The sequence below is a fragment of the Anguilla anguilla genome, chromosome 2 (genome assembly GCF_013347855.1).
Source record: "Anguilla anguilla isolate fAngAng1 chromosome 2, fAngAng1.pri, whole genome shotgun sequence".
In the NCBI taxonomy this organism is placed as follows: Eukaryota; Metazoa; Chordata; class Actinopteri; order Anguilliformes; family Anguillidae; genus Anguilla; species Anguilla anguilla.
The window spans coordinates 57380910-57399891 of NC_049202.1; the positions used below are offsets into that span (position 1 = coordinate 57380910).

An 18982-nucleotide genomic window follows, 5' to 3' on the forward strand; every position below is an offset into this window, starting at 1 on the left:
CAGTACTCCATCAGCCTTTCCATCATTACTCAACAGCATGAGAGGCCAGAATAATCAGTGCTGAATATCCCACTTAACAATGTTGGGCACTCAGTGCTGTTTTGTGTGTGTGTGTGTGTGTGTGTGTGTGTGAGTGAGTGTACATGTGCGTGTGTGTGAGTGTACATGTGCATGTGTGTGTGCACGCGTGTGTGTGTTTGTGCGCGCACATATGTGCGAGCGTGCGTGCGTGCCTGTGTGCACCGTGTATTTGTTTTCTCATGAATAAATAAGAGTTGATTGTAATGAAACAGATACTGTATTTCTTAGATGTTGATTTATTTTGTTGCATTAAATCTGTTTTTAAAGGAACAGATGTCTCTAACTGTAAGGGATGACAATGGAATTATTCCTCTGAGACTAAGTCTGTCTCTTTCGTTTTCTGCTTCCCCATAAAAATAATAATCTTCACACAGGTGCTAGATGAAGCTTTGAAGATCTGTAACTACATCTTCACCATCATCTTCGTCCTAGAATCTGTCTTCAAGTTGGTGGCCTTTGGATTCCGCAGGTTTTTCAAAGACAGGTCAGATCTTACAGGGCATGGCTGTCTTTGAGGACATTATGAGCAAATGTTCTTTTAAGATACTGGAGGATACATCAATAATAGACTGTGATGACAGTAATAATAAATATTGCTGAAGCAGTAGGTCACAGCGGCTGAGCACCAGCAAGGACCCCGATAAGCCGGCAAATGGGATCTGAAAAACGCCGCTGACGCTTGTAATTGCATGCAAATTTGAATGGGTTCATTCCACTTTTAAAACATGTAAAATGTCCCATGTCTGCATTTAATTTCAGGAGCTTGTGATTGCACGGCCATTGACATTTTAGTCCACGCCACAGAACAGCGTTTGCGTGCTGTTCTGCGACTGAGAGGAGTTAATGTTCAAGCCTTGAATTAGTTATAAACTGCTAAAAATGGTTCATAATTGTGATTATGGGAAGATATTCCAAATTTACAACTTCACTGCAGCCATATTGTTACACCCAGAATTATATTTAACAAATATGAATAGTGGTACTGCGTATATAACTTTTGCAACAACAAAAAAAAAAAAAACACTATGTACGTTACTCAAAATCTATATTGTACAAATTGGACCCAGGGCATATAACATTTAGTGAAATTTGGGTTGTCATAGATATAATTTCAAATTCTGAGTGTTGGTGCTCTTTCAGGTAATAACAGTTTGATGATAGAGAACAGAAGCATGCAAATAGCAGTCTCCACAAAATAGTTCTCTCCATCACAGTGACTGAACACCCCTTGTATGTGACTGTTGTGAGGCCGTAGTGCAAGGATAACACCATCAGTTTGATTATGTATTCTTAGTGGTAATGCAACCTGAAGCATTTATTGGTTTAAAATGATTATTCAATAGACTGTCGTTAACTTTAATTTAATTCAATGAAATCTACCTCTGAATGAGAATGAAGTACATTTAACTCAGAGCTGGGCCCATCACAGCACTTGGAAGTATTGGAAGTACATCTGCCTGCATTTGAAATTTTAATGTGAACTCAGTTTGGTCTCTGGGATCACTTTAGCTGTCAAAAGCACTTTGCTTTCAGTTTTTTTTCTCTTCTCTCAGTGCCAGTTTTGTCCTCAAAACCGTATGTAGGATCATCTTAAGAGGTCTTATCTGTGTGATGATTGAAAAGTTACAGGCGCCATTATGGGAGACCTAGCTACAGGGGCTCCAGGAGTGCTTATCTCTGACAACCAAGTTGCACAATGTGATTCCAAAGCAATCACATCGTAATTTAGTATGGTAGGGCTTGTGCATTGCTGGCCAGTTTGGCGCAAATGGACCGCACAGCGTGAGCCAATATCCAGTCATTAGCCCCTTTATTAACAGGGCTCTAATATTCTCCTAAGCATACTGTAATATTGGTAGGCTATAATCTAGCTTGCTACCAGATCCACACCAGCACCGCGTGTTCCGTTCTTGAGCATGTGCACTTGCGTGATGTGGTGTGTGCTGCAGGTGGGCCTCATACTGTGGGAGCGTGAGCTTACCTGTATGCACTGTACCCCAGGTGGAACCAGCTGGACCTGGCCATCGTGCTGCTATCCATCATGGGCATCACATTGGAGGAGATTGAAGTCAATGCTTCCCTGCCCATCAACCCCACTATCATCCGCATCATGAGGGTGCTACGCATTGCCCGCGGTGAGAGCTCGCCCTTCCCTTATCTGTGTTCATTAGTCCTCTCTTTCTACACTGCCAAAACGCCGGTTTGAAACCCTCAATGAAGCTGCCACAAATGTAGTAGATTTGAGACAACAAATTCTACATTTTTTATTTCTTTATTTTTTTTCATTTAAAGTTAAAAACTTTTTTTCAGTTAAAATCTGATTCTGGTTTCAAAACGCCAAAGAAACATGTTTGCTTGGTAGAGTGGGACATACAGTAATATGCATCATGATGTGCATAATGCGGAGTGATGAATGAGCATATTATCCAGCATGCAATTTTAAACAATACTGAGCTTTCTTCTTTTGTTCCCAGTACGTTCTCAGCATACTGCATAGTATGAACACTTCATAATATACTATAAAATACATAGATGATACATACATGATAATATAAAAAATGTTCTTTATCTGAAACGCTAATAATCCAATAAGACGATCTCACCGTGTTGGAAGAATACCGTACTAACGTCTATTCACAACGGAAGTAGATAACATGATAAAGCACCTGAGTTCTCTTCTTTTCCTTGCAATGGTGTTCATGACAAACAAAGAACAGCTGCCTAGCTGAGGAGATTTAAATTATGTGCCACGGCGGTGAGTGGTGCAGCATGCTATCCACAGCTTCCGTGCTGCATCAGGTGCCAAATCAAGTGCTGCGTTCATTGTAGCCGCGGGCTAGTTTATGCGAAATGGCAGCGCTGCCCCTAGAAGCCTTTTGAATCACGTTGGTCATTAAAACTGTTGGCTTATTTCATGGTGTCAGACCAGCCGTTGAGGGGCACCGAGGAGTCCAGATGGCCGTGATGAGAAATTAATTTAGCCAAAAAAGCGAGGACAAACAGAAAAAAGCAAGGCTTCTCATCTGCTCGGAGTGATTACCCAGCGCGTAATGAAAGAGCGTCTGCAGGAGTCGGGATTGATTACCTATTCGGCTGAGATGTCTGGGCAAACACACCTGCTCAGGGCTGTCCTGCGTGTGCACGGGCGCGTTCGTTCGCGGCGCTGACGCTTGTATAATTAAAGTCATGCCCACCCTCGACTTCCACCGACGGCAATTAGCAGTGATCCCTCAGAAGCTGTTTGTCAGTGCCTGAATTACTCTGTCATCGACATGATTAACCCCTCTAGCTCCGTGTGGAGCATGCCCCAAATAATAACACTCATACTGTAGACTTCTGCGCATCCAGCAAAAATTTCCATTGAATTGGCATTCCAGGGAGCACGACCCTATGCAGTGTTACCCCCCACCCCCTGACCCCCTGGTCCCTTTCCTGTGCTCCAGTGGCCTCTTTTGCAGGACAGTGCGACAGTGCCCAAAAAGACTCAGGAACAGCAGGTCCTCCTGTGACCTTAATGGAGTGGGAGCAGCAGCAGAGCGGAGCAGCGTCTCTTTGAGCAGTCAGGGAAGCCGATACAGCAGCTCAGCTGGGATAATGCACGGCTCGTTTTGTGTGACAGGAGCGGAACTCAGTCTCCACACCAGCCCAAGGAAGTGTGCTGTTTTGGGACATGTCCACAGACAGAGTATCCTTATTGATGTATTCCTCTATTTACGCTGAAAGGAGGCAATAGATGAATGTGAAATCCATCTTGATGGGAAAGTATTGTAACTGCTGAGGCTCAATTTTGGCATTGAAGCCGAACCTGTTAGCTCAGGCTGTGACTGACTGGTGCTGTGTGTCTGATGCTTGCCTGTCTGTGTCCACAGTTCTGAAGCTACTGAAGATGGCTGTAGGAATGCGGGCTCTGCTGGACACAGTGATTCAGGCCCTGCCTCAGGTACCTCTGTCCACCACCACCCCACCACTCTCACTCCCGCTCCCACACGCAGCGCAGTATGGCATTGCGCTCAACCATCAGTGCAGGCTTTTGTACAGTATAATGTGGTTTATTTCTGTGGTGCCTGAACTCGACTCGTTCAGCATTGTCCCCTGTGTTGCCACTACCCTTTGTTCCCCTGAACACGACAGGTCCTCATGGCTCTCAGGAGTATCTGTTTTCTGGGGGACTCCTTTATATTCACGGCTGTCCATGGAGAGAGAAAAAATATACTCACGTGGAGCTGAACTGATAGTAAAGCCAGAAGAGATTATCACAGGCTCTCTGAGACTGTATCAGCCAGAGCTTTGAGCAGCTGAGGAGGTTTGATCTCAGTACATTGTCTGCCAGGGGATATGATGTTAATTCTTGTAAGTCTTGTAAGAGGCCTTGGAAATGTGTATAATTAAGAAAGATAACAGAAACATTTTTGAGGCAGAAGCTAGATCAGCTTTGTACCTCACATCCTCAAATTATACCTATTCTGAGCTTCCTCTCCTTTTCCATTCTCTCTCTTTCTCTCTCTCTCTCTCTCTCCCTCCCTCCCTCCCTCTCTCTCTCTCGCTCTCTCTCTCTCTCTCTCTCCCTCCCTCCCCCTCCCTCCTTCCCTCCCTCCCTCTCTCTCTCTCTCTCTCTCTCCCTCTCTCTCCCCCTCCCTCCCTCTCTCCCTCTCTCTCTCTCTCTCTGCAGGTGGGGAATCTGGGACTGCTCTTCATGCTGCTGTTTTTCATTTTCGCTGCACTGGGAGTGGAGCTGTTTGGTGACCTGAGTAAGACACCTGTAACATACACTACACTTTGACTTTGAGTAGTACCTGATACCCAGACTCATAGGAACCAGTGCATACACACACAGGCATACAGTCACTTATGGACTCACAAATCCACACAGACAGTCACACTCTCACGCACGCACACACACACACACACACACACACACACTCACGCACGCACAAACATACTCACCCACACAGGCACACATACACACGCACATGCATACACTCTCGCACACACACACACACACACACACACACGCACAGGCATTCACAGACTATTAATGCTTCCAATGCTTTTTTCCTATGGGTTTTGTTCCATTTAAACTCTAAATTACTTACATGAACCCTTTTGTTAAACTAATTCATAGATTTCTCTAATTGCAGCTTTGAAATTAATTTTACTCCTTTAGGAGATCATTACATCAATTTACTGATTAGATATTCAATAGGGCCTGTGTTTTTGTGGCCCCAGACCAACAATATAAGAATATTACAGTAGAAATTATGAATATATATCCAACCAAAGGCTGAGAGTGGGAGAGGGGGCTGGGAGGGGCAACAGGCCAGGGCCAATCAGCAGGCTGGGCTGAGCTGCACATGGGGCTCCAGGGGGTGGGGGGCCCAGCGCTGGCTGTGTCTGGATCTTCTCTCATGGAGACCAAAGTGAGGGTGGCGGAGGGCAACGGAGGGTAAACCCACAGATTATAATGTCAGGATTCAGATGTGCGTTTCCACTAGATGTGATCTCATCTCCTGTTAAAGTGGAGGAAGCGGCTAGTTATGAGTTACGTCTCTCCCAGGAGAGTGCCGTTTCATATTACACTTCCATTTCAATTTAGCTGAAGGAGTAACTGCTATCCTCTCCTCTTCCTAGCCCCATCTTTTCCCGTTTTCCTTTGACGCAGTACTCCTAGCTGCTGCTAGAGGGCAGAATAGAGTCAGCCTATGTGAGAGCACGTCTCTCTGTGACTTGTACTCAGCTCCCACAGTTCCAGTGTGAAGAGACTTACTCTTCTCACTCACTTGCGCTCATAACTGTTCTCCTCCAACCTCGTCGCTTTCTCGCTTTTCTCCGCCCTCCCAGTATGTGACGAGCTCCATCCATGCGAGGGTCTGGGACGCTACGCCACCTTCAGGAACTTCGGCATGGCCTTCCTCCTCCTGTTCCGCGTGTCCACAGGGGACAACTGGAACGGCATCATGAAGGTGAGGTGCCGCCCACCCTCCCGCTGTCGTCCCGGTGACGCCGGTGTGACAGCGCATCACTCCAGCGGCCCGCCCCCTCTCCCTGTGTGTCTCGGCAGGACACCCTGAGGGACTGCGCGCAGGAAGCGGGCCCCTGCTACAACACGGTGGTGTCGCCCCTCTACTTCGTGTCCTTTGTGCTGACGGCGCAGTTCGTGCTGGTCAACGTGGTCATCGCCGTCCTCATGAAGCACCTGGAGGAGAGCAACAAGGAGGCCAAGGAGGAGGCGGAGCTGGAGGCGGAGCTGGAGCTGGAGATGGAGCTGCAGACCATTGGAGGGGAGGGGGGGGCCCTCTCGCCCTTGGCCCTGGGTGAAGGGATGGGGCCTGGGGGGCCTCCCTGGATGTCTGGGGACCTGCAGGACAGGGTAGACTCCCCCGCCAGCCCTCCAGCTGACATCCCCAGAGACCCTGCCCACATAACGGCAGACTCCTCTCTCTTCCCGGAGCCTGCTTTCATGGTGAGTGGCTTTACCAGTGCCTGCAAGCCACTCCCTTCTTCTGCAACAACAGGATAGTCTCAGTCTCACCGTGCCATGCCTACAATAGCAATTTTCATGTGTTACACACCGGTATGTTAAAAGGAAGTGTGGCTTCTTAATTTCCGTTTTAGTGCCGTGGCGTAGCTTGTTTCGTATGGCATTCAAGAGTTTTGAGATGGGGTTAGTCTGGGTCAAAGACTGAAGTATTCATCATGTTTCTCTGCGTGTGCCTGTAGCTGCAGAGAGACTCGTCTGCAAAATCTCTGCAGCGTATGACATCACAGAGACTCACGGAGTCTCAGGAAGCGCTGCGACCCCACAGTGGCTGTGCCTGAGAGTCTCATAGCAGCTGCCACCTCCAAAATAATGGAGGACCTCTGACAGCGAAGAGCACTGAAGCCAATCGTGGTCATCACTCACTCTGCATAAAGACAACCTTCGCTAACGACACACATCACTGCAGTACACTCACGCCCACTGTGACACACCTCACTGCAGTACACTCACACCCACAGTACTGCACCTATAACTATGCGAGATCAGCTTATGTAGATACATTAGTGATAATGGCTTGCGTTTAAATAAAACTTTTTCTCTTGCTCAAAGCACTTCACGGTGATTAGGAATAAATTTTACTTAACTACCGTCAATGTGTAGCACCACCTGAGTGGGGCACGGCAGCCATTTTGCACAAAAACGCTCACCATACCTTAGTTGAGGTGGAGAGGGAGCGAATAATTAGCCAATTAAACGGGTTGATTTGGTTGCAGGTTGAGAATTTAAACAGGACACCAGGGAATCCCCTACTCTTAAAGTGTCATGGGACTGTCATTGACCACATCTGATGTGCCTGTTGAAAGATCTCCTACAGCAGTGTCCCCATCACTTAATCAGGGCATTGGGGAGTATTTTACCAGAGGGAGACTCACTGACTCGCCAACTCCAGTTCTAGCAGAAATTTAGTTTTCCCATTTGGTCTCTCATCCATGTACTAACCAAGCCCACACCTACTGAGCTTCAGGCATTGGGCTGGTGCTTGTTTTAAGTGGTAAGATAATAATATTTTAGGTGAACTGTATTATTCTCTATTATTTATATTCTACTCTATTATTTTACTCATATTCAGAAAATATATTTCTAAGAACTTGCTTTCAGTCAAGCATTTTGGAGAAGTGTCTTCGTTATCTTTTTTTCATTCAAAATCTGATTTAGACTGGTGATCGGACGTAGCATGAAACTGGATCTATAGCTGTCTGTCCATTGGCACACAGAATAGCCTGTGTTATTCACAGTGCAAAGCCACTGTGAGCAGCGTTCCCTGAAATATCTTGGTAGTACGGGTCCACAGCTGTGCAGAGTGGGCAGACAGCGTGATGCTCTGTCAGTGGGGGAGAGCTGTGTCACATCTCATCCCGCTGAACCCAAGCCTGACTAGGTGTGTGTCATGTGACTTGTGTTCCGTGTTCCATGCAGAGGCACATCCCACCACGCGCGGTTCAGCCTGCGGTGTGGCAGTAGCCCCCATCCTTTAACATGTCATGCTGTTGTTATCAGCATTGTTCTCATTTATTATAAGCAGCTTTTGGCTCAGTGTCAATGTAGCTTTTTTTCCAGCCGCTCAGCTCACAAACTGGGCTGCCCATTCCTTTGAACTTTCCGCGGTGTGTGTAAGGTGCCACACTTATTCCACTTCCGTATCATGGTTTTCCACCCTTTATCACGCAACATATGTGTTTCTGCGAATTTATGCGAATTCCTGTTTCTAAAATTATATGTTTTAGCATTTACTCAGACCGTGTTCATACAGAGGCATTTTTGAAGCAAGGACATTGTACTGTGAACAGTCATTGATACATTTAAACGACACATCAATTTCATATTACTGATGCCTTTGTAATGATGTCAAAAAGAAAGTTACTGCTGATGATGATAATACTGCTTCTAATGTTATTTATTCCAATTATTATTATTCATAGTAGTCGGAGTAGTTGTTGTAGTAGTAATATTAGTATTATGAATAATTATTATTAGTATTAGTATTGTCAGTGCTCCTACTCGCAAAATCATGTTGCTGTCACACAGGGATGTGTCTAGTTTGTTCTGAAGAGAAAATAGCACAGATAGGTCATATTAGGTCTGTGGGAAAGTGAAGAATCATTTCCTTGTTATTCAATTAAGGCAGCTATTTCCAGGGCACCAAGCCTTCCTTTTTTCTACAAAATGAAGCTCTTGGTATCTTTCATGTGATGCTGTCCCCCTTTGCTCTTGCACAAAAATTAAATAAATAAATGCAACAGCCTGCTCTTTAAGCACACTGGCACGATGAGACCAATTGTTTTTCAGCAGTGTTCTCCTGCCCCCCATTGGACAGTGTTGGTAATGTAGATTACCAAGGTGTGCCATACAGCTAGAGCTGCAGCATTGCCTCGTATTGTGCCTTTTCCTGTTAGTGACTAAGCCCTTTTAATGCCTTAGGAGAGATATTTCTTCAGCGTAGTGTGGTGTTTTTGTAACTTTGCTTGTGTTGTGATGATTTGCGGTTTTCAGAGTGTCTGCTTGAAAATGATTCGCTGTGAGCACGTCCTGTTCTCGTGATGCATGTTTACAGCCTCTATTTTCTCTGCTTCTGCCTTCTTGAGCAGGAGGGCTCGCGATCAGAACCGATTACACAAAGATTGCATGTGAAATGGTTGTAAATGTCATCCCTGAATGTAAAAAAAAAAAAAAGGCCCGACCCAGACGCCGGCCTCTCCTGTCTCTATATGAGGGTCTGTTCTCACCGGGCCCTCCAGCTGAGCCTCCTCTAATCCTCTGTCCTCACACCTGTCTCTCTCTCTCTTTCTCTGTCACCTCTCCCACATTCTCTGTCTCCTTCCGCCCTTTCCTGTGTCGCCCTCGGCCCTGTAACACCCCCCTCCCTTCGCCCCTCCCTGTGCCCTGTCCTGCTGCATGCTGGCTCACAGCGGAGGGCCATGTTTGACTCAGTGTCCCTGGTGATCCAGGGCTCGCTGGAGGGGGAGCTCAGCCTCATGGACAACCTGTCAGGCTCCATCTACCACTACTACGCCCTGCCCCTACTACCCAGCAAGTACAGCGCTGAGAAACAGGTCAATCCCTCACACCACCAGTGCGCCCCTCTCTTTCGCTCTCTCTCTCGCTCTCTCTCTCTCTCTCTCTCTCCCTCTCCCCCACTATCTCTCTCTCTCTCTGTGTATATATATATATATACATCTCCCTCTTTCTCTCTCTCTCTCTCTCCCTCTCCCTCTCCCCCACTATCTCTCTCTCTCTCTGTATATATATGTATATACATCTCTCTCTCTCTCTCTCTCTCTCTATCTCTCTCTTTCTCCCTCTCCTTCTCCCTCCCCTTTACCTCCAGACCACTCCAGGGCTGTCTGTGTAATCTCTGCCTATGTTTCACTGCACAGACAGCATTTTTAACCTTTGTCTAATAAGCAGCTACGGTGCAGAGAAATAGCCGCAGCGCAAATAGAGATGTGATAAGTGGTTTAAGTGGAGCAGATATGTCATTGGACTGGCCTTTGACCAGACCCCCCCCCCCTCCTCCCCTACATCACCCGCATGCTGCCTGTTGCCTGATCTTGTTAGGCTCCCTACCTCCCTCTCACTGAGTACCTTGAGGACCATATTAATGGTGTGCTTTCTCCCACAGACTCCTGGCCTGTCTTGTCCTTACACGTGTATCTTACTAAATGTGATGAGAATTCAGGAAAAAAAAGCAAATTGAGCAGTGTTTTCTCAGCAACTGACTGTACCCCTGGGAGTAATATGTATTAGCTTGGTAATCAATAAACTGGGGACGGAATTTGAACTATTCACAGGGGTGTATTTTATTCCCTATTCAAGATGAAGTATTTCATAAAATATCTCTGGTGCTGCAAAAATATTGCACTTGAAAGCCTTTAAAGGTAATTGGAGATTTTGTAATGCCCTCCAACAATTGCTGCTTTTTCTTTCCATTTTTTTTGTTGTTGCACACAAACTGCCAGTCAGGCCCAGCCCCCTAGACAGCCGGGGCTGTCCATTGGCTTGTCAGAACACATCTCCTCAATTGATTTTCAGGAAGTAGAGGTGGGCGAAGAGGCTAAAACAACTTATATTCAAGGCTGAGGCTGTGCTGTCCTTCTAGGAGGTTCTGTGGAATGTGCACAGTGCACGCTGGGTGCTCTTCGGTGTTTTTCTGTGTGCTATGTAAGTTTTGCTGTGTCAAGGACATGAATAATAGGGGACGAGGACTGGTTAGGACAGGGGGGTAGAGGATAATGGGACATTCTTTCCTCTTGTCAATTGTCACAGGGGTCCTTCAAGTTCAGGATGTGTGTCTCCGTCATCTTATACTAGTGTGCATTTGTGTCTGCATGAGTACACAATATATGTGTAGCGTGTGTTTATTTTTGACGCATTTCGCTCATCAGTGTGTCTGTAGATTTCAGTGTATATTTATGGGCCAGTATTTCTGTCCGAACAAATCCATGTTGTTCAGTGTGAATGGGTATTATATCTCAGTTCTGTCCCTCTCTTCTGGCTGTGTGTCTGTTTGTGTGGGTGTGCGGTTGGAGGAGCAGCGATGGCCGTTCTCACGTTTGGCTCATCTCTTCTTGTTTAGATCCCTCTAGCGGAGATGGAGGCTTTGTCTCTGGCGTCGGAGAAATCCTGGTCCTTAGCTCTGACGGACGACTCCGTCCCAGATGATTTTAACCCCCTCTTACTAACCAGTCTGGAGTGCAATGTACTTACAGTAGAGCAAACTTCTTTCTCTTCTGCGGTCTCTCTATCACTCCTGGGCCTTCCAAACCCACCTGCCCCATTTAGCACTACTTTCACACACAAAACTACACCCATGTTTGGACTTGTGCAAAAGTGTACTTTTGTGGAACATTACAAATTGAAGCTTCATTGTTACTAATTTACAGAATGCTCTGTGGTGTGTCTTCTTAGGGAGGTGGAGAGTTTGCAATACAGCAAGAACCGAGGCCATAATTGGTGCCATTTTCCAAAATTATTTATTGTAGTTATTGTAGTGTGTTTTGCTCCAATATATTTATATATGTTTCTCCTTATACTATTTTGCCTGTCAATTAATCTTGCCTAGTTCAGTCACTTATTTGATATTTAATGTGGTCAGTTTAAAAAAAAACACACCCAAATGAAAGTTATATAATTTTATCAGAAGCAATGTTATATCATCAGTGTAAGGTAATATCTGTGATCTAAAACATTGCATATTTTAAAAAGATGCACGTTGTGCACAGCTGTGTGTGTTTGGAAGCCCGGGGCCTCTTGAACATCCGCTCCTCTCTCTCTGTACACATCCCACCTCTCCGGCCTGGTGTGTGTACGGTCCAGTCCAGTAGAGTAGTGCGCCGTCTCCTGCCTGGGCTCTGCAGCTCTGTGTCCGTCTCCTCAGGCATCTCTGGACCCCATCTCTGTTCTGATCTCACCCTCCTGGTCTGCACTCTCTCTCTGTCTCTCTGTCTGTCTCTCTCTGTCTCCCTCTCTCTCTCTGTCTCTCTGTCTGTCTCTCTCTGTCTCCCTCTCTCTATCTGTCTCTCTGTCTTTCTGTCTCCCTCTCTCTCTGTGTCTCACAGTCTCTTTCTCTGTCTTCCCCTCTCACACACAGTCTCCTGTATAATCGTTCCAGTGTAGAGTTCAGTCTTCGCTGTGTTTTGTGTTGACCTTATGGCCACGCCTCCTCCTCTGTTGGATGGGGGCGGAGGGGGTGCTCCTGTCTTTGGGCAGAGGCTGTGGGCGGGGCTTATGGGGAGAGGAAACTGACACAGCTGTCACTGGGACATGTCACACATTAAAGCACAGCGTGTGGCCTGTCATATCACCATATTATCCTTGTAATTTCATACAACCAAAGAGAAAGTGGATGAAGATACTGTATGCTGTTAATGAATATGCAGCCTGTTAGTAGAGTGACAGGTATTGGTCAGTCTCCAGTGTTGGGTCAGTCTCCTCCATATGGCCAGTGTGCAATGGTGTTGCCTGCCTCTCATTGTGTGCCAACACGTCCAGCCTCTATGTATTTATGTGTGTGTTTATGTGTTTGTGAGGAAGGTCTCTCAGAGTGGCCCTGACTCCTGCTGCCCTCAGCCCTACAGTGGCTCACTCCAGTCTCTCCCTCCGCTCTCCCTCCACTCCCCCCCACAGACGGAGGTCCCAGACGACAGCGAGCAGCTGGAGGAGAACCTGCTGTGCGTGAGGAAGACCTCGGTGGGCCGCACCCATTCCCTGCCCAATGACAGCTACATGTTCCTGCCCCTGCAGATCCCCGGGAGCTCTCCGCGGGCCCAGTCAGGTAGCGCGGCCTGTCCTGTGCGCGGCGTTGGGGCGTGTCCGTGGGGCGGCCTCTCTAGCATGGCATCTGTGTGTCTCTCAGGCTCCAGCAGCTCCGTGTGCTCCCAGCCCGAGGCCGCGCCGCGCCGGCTGGCCCTGCCCACCGAGGCGCCCCAGCCAATGGGCTCCCACAGCCTCTCCGACTCGGAGAGCATCCCCCGCATCCCGCCCCCCCAGCGCACACACTCCTTCACCCGCACCCTGCGCAGACAGGTGAGTCTCCAGCGTCCTGGGGCCTTCCGTTTTTAAAGACCTGCGTCTCTGAGGGCCAACTAAACTCTGCCTCTTTCTCTTCAAACTCCTCCTCCTCTTTCTGTCTTTCTGTTTGGTTTGCTACTAACACTGCTCAGTTCAGCCTCGTTCATCACAGGCCAGATCCTAAGCATCTCCTCAGACACAGATACTCCTGCTTCTGAAAAAACCGGCCCCTCCCTAAACCCTGTAACCCAGTCCCAACCCTGCTCCTCCAAACCCCACTCCCCCATTCCTCCATTTCGCCCTCATATCACTTCCTGACTGCATTTCTAAGGGCCCTGTAGGGGGCACCAGAGAGCAGAACAGCAGTTACCAGTCACCAGTTATGCCAGCTCACTGCTCTGGATAGGAGAGAGATCCCAGAGTTTAGACGTTCACAATTTTTTTATTATTAACTGTACCAGGAAAATGCTAGGCAACCCTGAATTTTTTTCATGTTGTATCCTATCTATATTGATACCATCCGTTAATGCTGACACATTTTAGGAGCAGCCAGTGTGTGGTAGGAGCAAAAATATAAATCCTCATTTTTTCATTTCCGGAACCACTGGAAGCAGCTGTTGAGCACCACACCACTGCATGATTTCATCACAGAACTGAAGTGATATGGCCATGCTCCCCATGGAGAATGAGCAGTGACTTCGCAATAAGGCCTTTCAACCAGATCTGAAGCTCAGGGGAAGATGTCAACACTACACTTGACTGTGCAACTTGATGCAAATGGATAGTTGTGTTGGCATTAAATCTACAGTTTATTGTTGTTTTGAAGTTACAATTTCCTAACAATTTATTTGCACATATTACTCATTACATTGAAACTGTCTTCACAAAATAATGCAATACTACTGAAATAAAATTAATAAGTATGAAGCCTTACAGTTTATACACTTAAACAGGGTATTTTTTGTACCAGTGTATGTCATAGATGATCATCTTGTGTGAATCCATTATAGAAATTTATACATCATTTAAGCAGTAAAAATGTGATTTTATACCTTTGACTCAGTGTATCCACTCTGTTCTGGTAGTTCAGCGATAATCTGGTAGTCACATACTGATCATTATTTTACCAACGTGTGATATATTAAGGGTAGTAGTGCAATCCTCTGTCCACTAGATGTCAGCATAGTCGACATTATGCATGTTCGGGAACAAGATTCTTAGATCGGAATGTGGTATTACAGCATGAATATATCATACAGAGTTTCTCCACTAGCCATCCATGCTCGGAGCTTTGTGTGCTCTCGGTTGCTCAACCTTTCGGCCACCTTTTCCACATCCGCCCCCTGAATTCTTCACGCCTTTTGCCCCTGCAATAGTGGAGGTAAAGTTCACTGGGCCCTCTCCCCGGCACTCCCATGGCTGTTGCACGGAGAAAGGTCAGGGGGAGAGCATTGGACAGTGTTTGAGCTACAGCCCAGTGTCCCATAGTGCACTCTTCCCTGCGGCACCAGGAATGTCATTGCAGCGAATGTTCCCCCGCCCCAATTCCAAAGTGGCGTCGCCGAAATGCTCTTTCACACTGATACTTCACCCACGGCAACATAACGTATATGTACCTCATGCAGCACGGTGAATTAAATTGTGGGGTGTTGGGGATGGAGGGGGGGGAGATACCTGCAGTTGGGGGGTGGCTGTGTGCGGGAGGGGGTGGGGCTGAGCGACACAGCGATTCAGCTGTGGTACTTTAATATAGTAGAGCAGCAGCAATAACAAAACTATCATGTGATGGTATGCACGTATCACATAGCTGCTTTATGAGAAAACTCTTGTGTAATATTACAAAGGGGTTGGAGGTGATCATAGTATTTCACTTTTATGGGAGGTTTTTTTTTAGATTTTAAAAACAGAAGAGATTATGAAGTACAGGAGACATTTAAGTTTTTACATGAAATGGAAATTTGTATTCTAACTTTATATCTGTAGTTACACAATAAGATTTTTAAGGAGAATAAATTACCTTAAGCTTCAAGATCAGGGTGTCATTGTTGATATGCTTTTCCACTCGTAGTGAATTCAGCATTCAGTTTTGAGGCCATCGTTTGCTAATTTGGCAAAATGAGTTGTTGCATTAATTAACTTGTGTTCATTAACAGAATCTGCTTGTGTGAGCTTAGTCCATGCTAAATATTACTCTGTATTTTCACTCTGAAGAATTTTAGATACAAATTAATTATTAGCACATTAATTTCCACAACCTTTGAAGTAGGTCTAATCCTCAGTCTCCATATTTTCCACAGAAAAAGATTGATCTTATATTTTGTAAGCTGCTTAATATTTGGAACTAATTGCCAATCACAGCTTGAAGCCCCCTCATTGCTTAACGTCTCATGTGAGGCAGGTACTCTAGATTTAGGGAGCATTCCATTGTAATGGGGAACACTGACCTCCACAACTCCCTCTCCCCTTGTGATCACCCTTCCCAGTCACTCCATACTAACCAGTCTCCCTCTCACCCTCCCATGCCCAAAACTTTGACTTCCACCCCCACCCCACCTGACCCAAACCCCCTTTCAGGTTGCGGTGGCCAATGACTCGCAGGAGGCTCTGTACACAGAGGCCGGGGAGAGCGACGTGACGCAGGGGTACAGTGGACTGTCAGTGCCCTCTGCTGGCTTCCCCTCGCAACAGCAGCCTGCGGTGCTTCTGGTTCCAGCCACGCCCGGGGCCTCTCCCAAATCAGCACGCTCCAGCGTGCACACTCAGCACAACCCCCACGACCAGTACAATGTCTCCAAGTCCCCCCCGGCCCCCCTCCTCCCCTCGCCCGCCGCCCGCTGCAGACCCCCCGAGAAGCAGGACGAGGACCCGGAGGTGGACCAGGAGGTGTCGCGCATCATCCGGGCGGGGCTGACGGGCAGCGTGGGAGGCGGCGGCGGCGGGGAGGGGCGGAGCCCCTGCCTGCGGCAGCTGAAGAAGTTCCACAGTGCGGACACTCAGGGCCGGCGGGTGCTGCTGCCGCGGCCGGCCTCCTGGCTGGACGACCCGCGGCGGCACTCCATCGAGGTGTGCTCGTCGGTGGAGAGCAGCCCCCAGCGCAGCTCCGTCTCCTCAGGCTTCGTGTCGCGCGCCGACAGCCTGCAGCAGGCGCACCTGCAGTCCTCCCCCCGCCGCAAGAAGAAGATGAGCCCGCCCTGCATCTCCGTGGACCCGCCCGACGGGCAGGAGCCCGGCCCCGGGTTCCACCCCGCGCTAGGCCTGGGGATGCCGCCCCCCCTCCCCAGCAGGGACACCTGTCTGAGGCGGCGCGCGCCCTCCAGCGACTCCAAGGACTCCTTCGACCTGAGCGGTGGGGAGGGGCTGCCCCCCGAAGGCGCCCCCAACCCAAAGCTATTGACTCTGCCCAGCTTCTGCTACGAACAGACCAGCGGCGAGCACTAAGCACTGACCCTCGCGCACACACCAACACACACTGAAAGTGGTAGTCATAGTAATAATACTGTAGAGTAATAATTAAAATGATAATTACAACTATGGTAAACAGTCAATGATCATGAAGAATAGTGACCATCATTTTTTTTTCTGTACTGCCAAAAGAAACAAACAAACAACAAAACTATATACAGCGGACAAAACCAGATGTCAGAACCAGAAACCAGAGACAATAACTATGACTGTTCCTCCTCCGAAACACTTGCAATCCTTTGCAGATGAAGCCCATGTTCTCCTCTAAGAAGCCAGCACTGGGCCAGGCAGGGTGACCTCTGTTGGCCGGTATGGGGATTGCTCAGTGTTGGTGCTGTGGGACTGTGCCCAGGACAGGACAGTCTTGGAGGTACAAAGCAATATGAACGTTTTAGAGACACTATTTTCTTAAATTATTCGGCCATAGTGTTTGTACAGGATGTAGAATTTTTTTATTTCATTCTATTTTTTTGTTATTTTTGTGATTTCTTTTCCAATGTTAAATTTGTTGTTTTGTTTTATTTTTTCACCATAGGATATTTTTAGCTTTCTTGTTTTGACAAAAAAAGAAAGAAAGAACATTTTTCCAAGTGCTGAGATCCATGTATTTGTAGGAATAATATAAAAAAAACAACTCATTAAACTGCTTTTTTGATTTCTAAGCACAAGCAATAGACCGCAGTGCATTGAATATACACAGAAAACAGAGATTGTGTAATTTTACATTGAAAAATAAGACATGTAGGTAGGTTGGTCAATACGCAGCCAGGTTTACCAAAAACATGCTTTTAGGATGTATGCACCTGAACAGAGAAGGATTGTCACATTTAGTTTTTAGTCCAGGACTGTGTGAGCTCTGGAATGGCCAGGGAAATGCAAACGAGAGAGATACAGGTGCTATCCCTGTCTCCTCCACATATAACATCACAGAGCCACGCCTGTTTCATTACATCACGTTTAAATCGTTTCATGTCCTGAATCTAGGAATTTGTCTCTATGGTAGATCAGCATATAGTACCCAGCCTAAATGTAATTCAGTTCAATTCAAGGATTTTTTTTTTTTTTTTTACAATTTTACATGTGACATTCAACACATGATGTATGCCTGCTGGGAAAACATATTTTTCATGTATCAGTTGTCTTTTACTGAGCAAATTTAAATTATGTAATTTAAAGAAAAATGTGTTTTCTTATCTTAAGATTTGGCTATCCACATTACAAGCCACGACAAGCAGTTTCATCCCATCAACAGTGTTTTTTGTACTTTTTCAACATGACAGGAAAGTAAAAGCTAGAAGTCACTTGTTTTGCAGATTGCTCTTGAATGGATCTTGAAGTTATGCCTTTTAGGTAGGATTGAAAAATCTTTGATGTGACATCAGTTCCACCAGTAAAAGAGCTGTGCCTATTTTTGTTGATTATTTTTTGTTTATTTATTTATTATTTATTATAGTCACAAACTGGATTCTGCTTTTCTCTTCACTCACAATCAGGACTCACATTAGATTTATACATTGTGTGTAACCACCCTAGTGAAATCAGGTGGATTCCTCTTTAGGGTCAGAATAGTAGCACTTTGTTATTGCTGTTTTATTGGTATAACAACTCACTTTGATGAGTTACTGTATATTAAAACTAGCTATAAATTAGAGCTTACGTTTTTACAAAGTTATTAATGAATTATTGAATGTATTTTTTTTTTCTTTATCTATTAAGTTGTTATAACTTAGTTTGACAGACGGAACCCAAGTTATCTAGGAAGATAATGGAAAATCCACAATATTTCAAATGAGGTCATTTTCAATGTAAGATTTACCAAACTCCTCACAGGCAGTGGCTAGAGAGTTAAGTGAGTCAGAAGATTTCATTGTTAGAGAAAAATAAATGGATTCCAAACTCGAAAGAACAAAAATTTAAAAAATGCAGCACACTGTAATTAAAATGAAGAAAACCCTATAAATCCAATCATCTTGACTCAAAATATCAAGAAAGACAAGGTTTACAACGAACAGGCTTCTGCCATCCCAGATGAATGAAACTACATTATAGACATCACAGCTGAAAAACAAGTGCCATGTCCCCAAGCTATGAAAACAATGGAGAGCTTGTTAAACTCCGCTCTTATCAGCGCAGAGACCGAGGTGGCTGAGGGGGAAAGCTTCCTGACAACACCTGGCCTAATTATGACTTCACCAGCAGGAGTACCTGCAGCACACGCTGAACAGCTGGTATTGTGACTGCCGATTTCAGATTGAATTTTACATTATTAAACACACTTGTGTGAATACCGTCCTGCAATGGCTCCCAGTGTCTTTCCCTTCAGTCCCATGACAGTAAAGGGGGTGTTGATGAAACGTTACCATAGTCATACCATACCTTAGAAAACGTTACCAG

At 46.2% G+C, this 18982-nt stretch overlaps 1 protein-coding gene across 13 annotated transcripts in view; it reads left to right on the forward strand.

The window, feature by feature from the left end:
• The window catches only part of cacna1g (calcium channel, voltage-dependent, T type, alpha 1G subunit), a 186621-nt gene extending 168625 nt beyond the window's left edge, over window positions 1-17996 (forward strand). For 6 of the 13 annotated variants that reach the window (XM_035405060.1, XM_035405061.1, XM_035405064.1 and 3 more), the window contains 10 exons: window positions 456-565; window positions 2083-2216; window positions 3951-4021; window positions 4751-4829; window positions 5920-6041; window positions 6140-6541; window positions 9526-9669; window positions 11193-11315; window positions 12743-13141; window positions 15701-16564. In XM_035405060.1, the coding sequence (XP_035260951.1) occupies window positions 456-565; window positions 2083-2216; window positions 3951-4021; window positions 4751-4829; window positions 5920-6041; window positions 6140-6541; window positions 9526-9669; window positions 11193-11315; window positions 12743-13141; window positions 15701-16564 (2448 nt within the window). Of the gene's footprint in view, window positions 1-455; window positions 566-2082; window positions 2217-3950; window positions 4022-4750; window positions 4830-5919; window positions 6042-6139; window positions 6542-9525; window positions 9670-11192; window positions 11316-12742; window positions 13142-13278; window positions 14768-15700 lie in introns of those variants that run through there. The other 7 variants (XM_035405063.1, XM_035405066.1, XM_035405071.1 and 4 more) reach the window with 7 other exon arrangements.
• The last annotated feature ends 986 nt before the right edge of the window (window positions 17997-18982 follow it).